This window comes from Canis lupus, chromosome 10, assembly GCF_003254725.2.
Source record: "Canis lupus dingo isolate Sandy chromosome 10, ASM325472v2, whole genome shotgun sequence".
Taxonomy (NCBI): domain Eukaryota; kingdom Metazoa; phylum Chordata; class Mammalia; order Carnivora; family Canidae; genus Canis; species Canis lupus.
Window position 1 is genome coordinate 65,863,560 of NC_064252.1, and position 8,908 is coordinate 65,872,467.

General features: G+C 47.2%; 1 protein-coding gene across 1 annotated transcript; it reads right to left on the bottom strand.

Annotated features, from left to right (window-relative positions):
• Positions 1 to 6,798: 6,798 nt before the first annotated feature.
• On the bottom strand, positions 6,799 to 7,853 carry LOC112675429 (40S ribosomal protein S25-like). Its single transcript, XM_035696584.1, has 2 exons — positions 7,837 to 7,853; positions 6,799 to 7,207 (listed from the first exon to the last, which is right to left on the bottom strand). The coding sequence occupies exons 1-2, from the start codon at positions 7,851 to 7,853 to the stop codon at positions 6,799 to 6,801; spliced, it is 426 nt and encodes a 141-aa protein (XP_035552477.1).
• Positions 7,854 to 8,908: the final 1,055 nt, after the last annotated feature.

Below are 8,908 nucleotides of genomic sequence, written 5' to 3' on the forward strand. Positions count from 1 at the left end.
GAGCAGCTAGTGTGTAGAAAACTGGCTTGTTTACTCAGTGGATCCATCTGATGGAGCAGAACCTCACTCCTTGCTTACTGCTCCCAAGAAGGATGTCCAGCCCAGGGACCCAGGAGGCGGCCGTTAAAGAAAACACTAAAAAACCCAAAACAAAAAACAAAAAAAAATCCTCAGTGATACTTGGGAAAAACAGTGAGACTTTATTCAGGACGGCCACAGCGGGGTTCTACAGTAGGCAGAATGGGGCTCAACAGGGAATGCAGCAGGCCAGGTAGTAGCCAAGGGGCAGGAGGGGTGGGGGTCAACGGAGAAACTACTAAGAGGAAACATCAGGGTAAGGGAGCCGCTGGCTAGTCCCCACCTCACAGGATTCTTGCTGAGGGCAGGCCAGGGGGACCCGACATCACTTGAGGGCGGTGGAGGATAAGGGACCTGATGGAGGTGAGCAGATATTGTGTGTGTGTGTGGGGGGAGGGGGGTTAGTTCTGGTCAACCTGACCTAGCAAGGGTTTTGGTAAAACTGGGTTTTACAAGGAAGTGGGCAGATGGGCATAGGAGAAGGTTCGGGAACCTGGCTGAAGTTTGGTCCAGCAAAGAATCTTTGTCAAGTCTGTAGGTCTGACATTCCCCAGGCCCAGCCAGCTAGTGGGGCTCCCTAGGTGTCTCTAACCCTTGTCTGTGACGGGAGTCATTGCTGCAGAAGGAATTCAGACAGGTTTACAAACACCCAGATTTGAGTGGTTAGGAGAAGCATCTCGTGCAGTAAGGGGTTCTTGTCTGAGAGAATCTGCAGTTCAGCAGTAAAGGAAACCCAGCGAAGAGAGGGCTCTGTCTTGGCTAAAGGAGGCATCTTGCTCTGACCCTAAGTAGCCTGGAGCATCAGCTGGATAGTCTCAAGAAGGCTAAAGGCACTTTCTGTCTGTTATCTCCTTTGTTATGAGACCATCTAGGGGAAGCGGTGGGGTTTTTAATCAGCCCCTCTCTGCCTAGAGAGGCCAAAGGCCCAGGCGTGCTGAAGAGACAGCCTCAGGGAGGCTGCCTTGCACCTGCACTTGCTGGGGCTTGCCTCTTAACAGACGGACAGAACCCCACCTGGTTCCTACTAATCACATTTTTATTATGGGAGAGATGAGTGGCTGGGGCGCCTGAGTGGCTCAGGTTGAGCGGCTGCCTTGGGCTCAGGGCGTGATCCTGGGGTCCTGGGATCGAGTCTCTCATCAGACTCCCCGCAGGGAGCCTGCTTCTCCCTCTCCCTGTGTCTCTGCCTCTCTCTCTGTGTCTCATGAAAAAATAAGTAAAATCTTTTTTTTTTAAGAGATGAGAGGTAAGCTCTAGTTGTGTAAGTCGACTTGGAAGAGAACCTGGGATGGAGTTCCCAGCTTAACTCTTTCCGAACCAGCACAAGTTCAGCAGAAGGGATACAGAGATCCTACTCAGTCCTCTTTTCCTGTGGATGAACTCAGTTCTACAAAACTGGGTTATTTTTAGCCTTTGAGGTGAGACTGATCCGCCCCTCTCCTCGCCCATTCCTTTGAAATGCAGAATCCTTTTTGCTCCAGGCCGTGCCAGGGTGTCTGGTTGTTGCCTGCGCCATCCTCGAGCAAAGGCCCAGCAGCAGAGCGTCTGTCCACACCCCGTCGTGGGGAGGCGTGCAGCTGACCTGCCTGTAGGAAGGGTTTAAAGGAACTGAAGTCCCGGAGCTTTCAGCTTTCAGCTTTAGTAGTCACTCCCTTTGTTAATCCAAGCAGATAGGCGGGGTCCAATCGAGCAGTGGGAGGGGACAGAGAGACAGGGGGGTCGGTGGCAGGGGGTTATTTCCAAGGAAGGATTGATTACTCAGGTAAGTACAGAAACACCCTTTCTGCAATCAAAAACAAAAAAATCCCTCACGCCACAGTTTTTGTTACTTAGGAAGGAAGTGTGTCTTGAAAAAAATTACCAAGAAATATTTAAAACACACGAAAAAATGCAGAGTACATTATAACTCACAGATATGAACTCCTAACACCCCGATATAACACATAGCCCTGTTGAATTGTATTCAATTTTAAGGAATAAAACATTACAAATCTCAGCTGAAGCCCTCGGGTACCCGCTCTCCATTTGTCTGCTCCATTTGAGGGGCTGAGCATCTTTCATTCCATCATAAGAAGTTTCAAAGCAAAGAAATAGAAACTTGCCAATTAGCTGCCACTATTGCGACATTCCTTTCACTTGTTCCTCTTCTTCAGGTCAGCTCCGTCATTCTCCTCATCGGCCCGTCGCCCTCAGTTCCAATAAAATGTCTCTGCTACCACCGATGGGAATACAACCTCTAAGTTGGAGGCTGTCGGTTCTGGAATGAGTCTGAAGTGGCCATAACAATTACAAGGGAGAAAACTAAGGCCCCCGTGGGTGAGGTGTCTTTGTGGTGACACTGTGCGGACTCAGGTGTAGAAGGTGGTAAGGAGTGGTGTGACTCTCCCTAGAACCTAGAACCTAATTAAATCCTGCCCAAGGTGCACATACGGTTCATGCCATGGACTTCCTCCTAATCAATGAAAATCTGTTAGGAGGGGATTTATCTTGTTACTTAATATAATGAATGGAATGTTCCATAAAACTTCCTAACTGGGGAATCCTTGGGTGGCTTGGTGGTTTAGTGCCTGCCTTTGGCCCAGGGTGTGATCCTGGAGTCCTGGGATCAAGTCCCACATCAGGCTCCCTGCATGGAGCCTGCTTCTCCCTCTGCCTGTGTCTCTGCCTCTCTATCTCCTCTGTGTCTTTTCATGAATAAATAAATAAAATCTTAAAAAAAAAAAAAAGGTAGTTGGCCTCAGAGATCATTAAAACAAAACAAAACAAAAACTTCCTAAATGTAGGAATGCCTGGGGGGCTCAGTGGTTGAGCGTCTGCCTTCGGCTCAGGGTGTGATCCCCGGGTCCTGGGGATGCAGTCCTGTATCGGGCTTGTAGGGAGCCTGCTTCTCCCTCTGCTTGTGTCTCTGCCTCTCTCTCTGTGTCTCTCATGAATAAGTAAATAAAATCTTAAAGAAAAACTCTCCCAACTTCCTAAGTCTGCTTGGGATCTTTAAAACACTTCAGTTGGAGAGTAGGTTTTCATTAGTATGCACGAGAAAGTGTTAGGTAGGAGAATTACACACACAGACGCCTAAAGAAAGAAAAGAAAGAAAAAAATTGGAACCTGCAATCAATGTCTAGCACAGTCTAATAAAATGTCCAGAAACTAGCTGCCCTGGGACTGTACATCCTATTCCTTTATTGGCTGTCTACTATGTGCCAGGAATTAAAGAATGGATAGATCACAGCCCTACAGGAGCACGGGAGAATGAGCATGCAACTTTCACCTGGTGTGGCATTTATGAGCTCACTGACTCGGCTGAGGGGCACAGTGAGTGGCCACAGGAAAGATTTAAAAACTCGTAGAGATGCCAGTTTATTGGTTGGAACCCAAAGCCAGGTCTCAGGAACACCAAGCTTTAACCCAGTGCGGATTGCTTCCCAGAGTTCTCAAGGGATGGCATTAGTTTCTCGCCAGGAATCCAGGCTGGGCAGCGGGCGGGTGGCAGGAGGCCTGGGGTGGTAGAGCGTGGGCCCTGAGCTAGCAAGACCACCTGGGGAGGGGCCTGACGCCCTGACTCTTGGCTGGATGGTCATAAGCCCTAACGCTGAATGGGTGTCAGGCCCCGCCTTACTCCTTGAATCCTTGTAACCTGTGAGGGAGGCACTATTAAATCCTCGTGTACAGAAGAGGAAACCAAGGCTCAGAAAGCTTAAGAACCTTGTCCAAGATCACACAAAAAGGAAACAGCAGGAGCTGAAGTTCTTTCCCAGGCCGGGGACTCCATGGCTTATGACATTTTTTCCCACCTTAATTGAGGTATAATTTACCCACAGTAAAATTCACTCTTTTTAGTGGGGTACAATTCTGTGAGCATTGACAAATGCATACAGTTTTAGGACTATCACCACAGCTACATACACACAGTTCAATTATCCTCAAAAATTCCCTCATGCCTCTTTGTAATCAGTCCCCTCCTTCCACTCACCAGCAACCCTGGGCATCCAGGGATCTGTTTTCTGTTTTGCCTTTTCCAGAATGACATATACATGGAATCCTATAGTCTTTTCAGACTGGCTCCTTTCCCTTAGCAAAATGCATTTGAGATTTCTTCTGTTGCTGCCTACATCTGTTGTTTGTTCCTTTATTGAGGAGCACTGTTACGTTGTATGGACGTACCATAGTTTGTTTCCATTCACTAGGTGAAGGGCATTTGGGTCATGCCTAGTTTGGGGCAATTCTGAATAAGTGTGCATAAACATTTGCGTATGGGCTTTTGTGTGAACTAAAGTTTTTGTTTCTTTTGTGTCGATACCTAGGGATGGGTTTGAATAGCTCATGCTTCTCACTGGGTGCCAAGGTGCTCAGGAGCTGGACGGTCAGAGGTATTCATGGCCCCTCCTTTGGGGGTGAGGGCATGAAGAAAATATTTTTTTAATTATTATTTTTTGAATCACAGCCTTTCAGAAGACTCAGAAGTAATTGTTTTGTTCTAGTCTTCACATTTTTTTTAATTTAGGAAAAAATGATGTTATAACAAAGTCTTAAGCCTAAAATGTGATTTTTAAATCAGTGACAGGTGCTAAAAACTAGACACAACTCCTCTTACTATTTGTAATCTTAGTTCTCACACCTAAATAAAATTCAACCTTTCCCCTGACGATGTGTACATTACTAGGTGTTTTCTATGTCACTTTGAAAGCCATTATGGTCGGACTGGCACGCGAAGGGGAGTGGGTGTGAGGTTTTTCTTTCCCTCCTCCCTAGAAGTCTGCTCTTACCTCTCAGGTTTATATTAACACTAATCCCATTCTCCACTTGCCTAGTTCCTGCCCTTATTCTTACCCATCATCTGCTTTGAAAAAGAGAGCTAGATTCTCAAATGGAAGCCTCCTTACTATATTTGGTTAAAATCTACATTAAGCTGAGGGCATTCAGACATCAGCTACGCCATATCACCTCATTTTATGTCCTGATGTGTGCGTGTAAGCAAATGTGCAAAACCTCCCACTTCCAATGAAAATCTTCTTCCCATTTTTACATGGTGAGTCACTGGCTCTCCCACAAGATGAGTTTTAGTGAATTGACAAAATGAAATAGGACCTGGTGAAAAGAATTCACCTGCTGTGCCTCCCTCATATAGATAGAGGGATCATTTTCTCCTTCTTTGGGCTGGATGTGTGGAGAACCTCCCTGAGTTAATGCTTGACTGGTTTCATATTCAACACAAGCACAAGCAAAGATTGAAAAAACTCTCATTGCTGTGCTCTGTTGGGTTCATTTTCAGAAGCCAAGTGTGATATCTCTTGAGGTTTCGGAGGGCTGGGGCCTGTGTTCTCCTGAAAGCAGAGCCTGACAGGAATGCTTCTGTGTGAGCGGTCTATTTGAGAGTGAAACAGGGAAGGAGGAAGAACCAATAAAACAACGTGTTACTGAATTGGCCACCTTCTGAGCAGCTTTATGAAATGCATCTGAGGAACAGTGGGAGGTGAGGAAGAGGAAATGGGGAAGCATTTATGCTTCTGCTCTCAGCCCCTGGTACGCACAGCCCCACCCACACCAATACCCCTACCTACACTTGCCTGATCTGTGGCAGAGTGTGGGGAAAGCCATGATATGATCCCCACATGGGCTCACTGGCTACACAAGTGTCATTTCAACAACTGCTGGTGGTAGTTGGGCTTCAGACTGTTGCTGAGTAAATGGCAAAACTCCCTGGAAACTCCTGGAACCTGGATCCAGCCTTTGACTTCCAATAGCCATGGCTGTGAAACTCTGGTTGCCCCATGTGAGCTGGCAAGAATGGTGCCTGTAGGATTTCTATTTGGAAGAGGCCTGGGGGCAGCTACTGGTTGAGGCTTGGTGGTAGGTCTTGAAGCTGTGTTTGCATAGCAGACATTGCTTTTACTTAGTATGCTAATTTGAGGGTAGTTGGATGATAGTGGGGGCTCTTAGGTCTGGACACAGCCACCAAGGGTGAGGTTCTTTTGAGCCAGTTCTACCCACAGTAGCCCAGAGTCTTCAAGGCTTTCCATGCCTGATCTCTAGCAAATTGTGCAGAGTGCGTGGCTGGGCTCTTTCCATTTCTCATCCTGTGTGCCAATCTGGCCTGCCCACTCCCTCACTGGGGAGAAGTTGAAGGTGAGTAAAGAAGCAATACTCTCCCAGAACAGGAGCTGTAAATGAGGTCTAGGTTGCCAAGCCTTCAGGGAAATATCTTCAATCCCCAAAGTCTGACTCCTGGACTCCAGGCAGTGTGATCCAAGCACAACAGTGAGGGCTGGCGGTTACACAGTGTCCTCTGGTGCCAAGTTTTTGGAGCAGGAGCCATGGCAGTCACACTTACTCAATCAGCCTTGAGACCTGAAGGAAAGGTGACCTCTTTAAGTATGTGATTTGTATTCCTTTATGCGTGTCTTAGCTTGAAAAGCAGTTGCGAATGACCATGTATCTATAATCCTCAGCAGTTGTCTCTTAAACCTTGGTTTTGCCCCTGGTAAACATTACCTTTTCCCCCCCAATTTGCTTTGACTTGGAGGAGGGGGCAGGGCAGAATGATGGAGCAAATTGTCTGGAATCCCCTTGCATTGTGGCTTGGCTAGCGTGTCTTTGCCATGCCGTTCACCATCCCTGATGGCTCTAGTCTTAAGATTTATCTTTTCAACTACTTCTGCCTTATTTTTGTCTCCTCCACCCCCAGATTATAAACTCCTTGAATTTGCTTTATTTATTTTTGATTTAATAACGTTTCGTTTTCCAAAGCATACAGCTGGTAGGACCTGTGTATGCATCATCTTCATCAGCAGCTGGGGCAGCTCCCCCCTTGGTGTTTCTGGGGTAAATGATTTGAGCTCTGTGCCTTGAAGCCAGTTCAATAAATCCTTTACCAAGGAGCTCCTCAAGGGCTGCCCTGGCCAGGGAACCCCGAATCTTTAGTCTCTCAGAGGCAGCAGCTGGGCTTATAAGCTTAGAGTTGGGAACTTCCTTACGGAGTTTGTCATATGTCACTTTGTCAAACAAGACCAGGTCATTGAGCTTGTCCCGAACTTTGCCTTTGGACCATTTCTTTTTGGCCTTGCCCCCAGATTTGTTCACTGGGTCTTTGTCTTTTTTGGGCGACTTTCCAGGATCTTTTTTCTTGATGTCCCTGCAGCATAGTGAAGCTCAGAGAGCAGCTGCTCTCATTGCAGGCTCACTAAGATGTTGGATCAAAAAAACCTCCTTGAATTTACATTACATTTCTCTGTAGCCTGCACAGGGCCTAGTCCAGTGTCTTGGACACAGTAGGAATCAATAAATGCTTCTTGAATCAATAAATGAATAGAAAAAAAAACTCATTAAAATTTGGGAAACGACACTCTAATGGCCTCTGTCTCTACTGGGTCTTAAATATGTTCAAGAAATTAAGTGGTCTTGAGCCCTATCCCCAGCATCCAAATAATGAGTACTTTGTACCAATTCTTGTCAGGTTTGCTTGCTAGCATCTTTGTTTCTTCCACAAACATTTACTGAAGACCATTCCCAATGGCAATCATCAATGGTATAGGCTACAGAGAGAGGCTGCCTTGGTTCAAATCTCAGCTCCTTCTTCTAGATTGCATAACTTTGGACAAGCGACTTAAGCTCTCTGAGCTTCATTTTCCTAATTTGTAAAATGGGAATAATGATAGTGCTGGACTCTATTGAGATGAGGTAATACATATAAAACATTTGGCAGGGACCAAATGAGTGCTCAGAAGAGTGAGATTTGGTGCCTCTCTGTGGGGAACTCGTTACCCAACAGAGAAATGCATGCTAATGCAACCGTGTGTCCTGAGTGTCCCGAAGCCAGCCTGGAAACATTGATTTGAGTGCAAGTAGTTTGTTTGGGATGAGATGCCAGGAAGCCCAGGGAGGGAAGTAGGGAAGGGAGATAACCCACGATACTCTAATAAACAGACTACATTGTGGGCAACCAGGGCCCAGTCCTGCTGGGACCTCTGGGAGACCTCAGAAAGCAAAAGTCAGAGTTATGCCCCCTCCTCCCAAGTGCAAGAAATCTGGGGCATTTTTCACCATCTCCTGTTATTCATTGCTTGAGGGTTGCTCCCAAAGGCTGACCTTTCCTGCACTTCCACACAAAACTCTCATGCCAGGAGTGAAAAGTGCCTACAGAAGACAGCCTGGGGACAGGGTCAGAGTCTCCACTGGACGTGTGGGGACATGGTGAGGTATGGACCATGAAAACACTTGCTATGAGTTGCTCCTGTCATCCGTACAAACCAGTGGAGAAACAATAGTCACCCTGTAAGTTGTCTAAGGGGAGGATTTAGCTGTGGAGCAAATGCCTCTGAAGAGAACCCTGTGGGCTTCTCACACCCAAGGGATGGATTGGGATGGGTGGCTCTCAAATTCCAGCCTGTGCCCTGTGCTTGCAGGGCTGAAGATCAGCTCTGAAAAGGCAGAGACTGCTGCCCAAGGTCTTGGTGAGAAAGGCTCCTGGCTGTCTCACCAGGAGTCTGCAGCCCGGCTGTACTAGCAGTACAGGGCAGGGGCAGGACCGAGCAAGCTCCCAGGTTCAAAGAGCCCAGTGCTGCTTCAGGTACCTCCTCCCACTTTTTATTTATTTATTATTATTTTTTAAAGATCCCATCCACTTATTCATGATAGAGACAGAGAGAGAGACACACACACACAGGCAGAAGGAGAGGCAGGCTCCATGCAGGGAGCTCCACGTAGGACTCGATCCCGGGTCTCCAGGATCATGCCCCAGGCCAAAGGTGGCGCTAAGCCGCTGAGCCACCCAGGCTGCCCTCCTCCCACTTTTTAAACCTGAGATAGCAGAGGAAAAGGGGACAAATGTACCAAA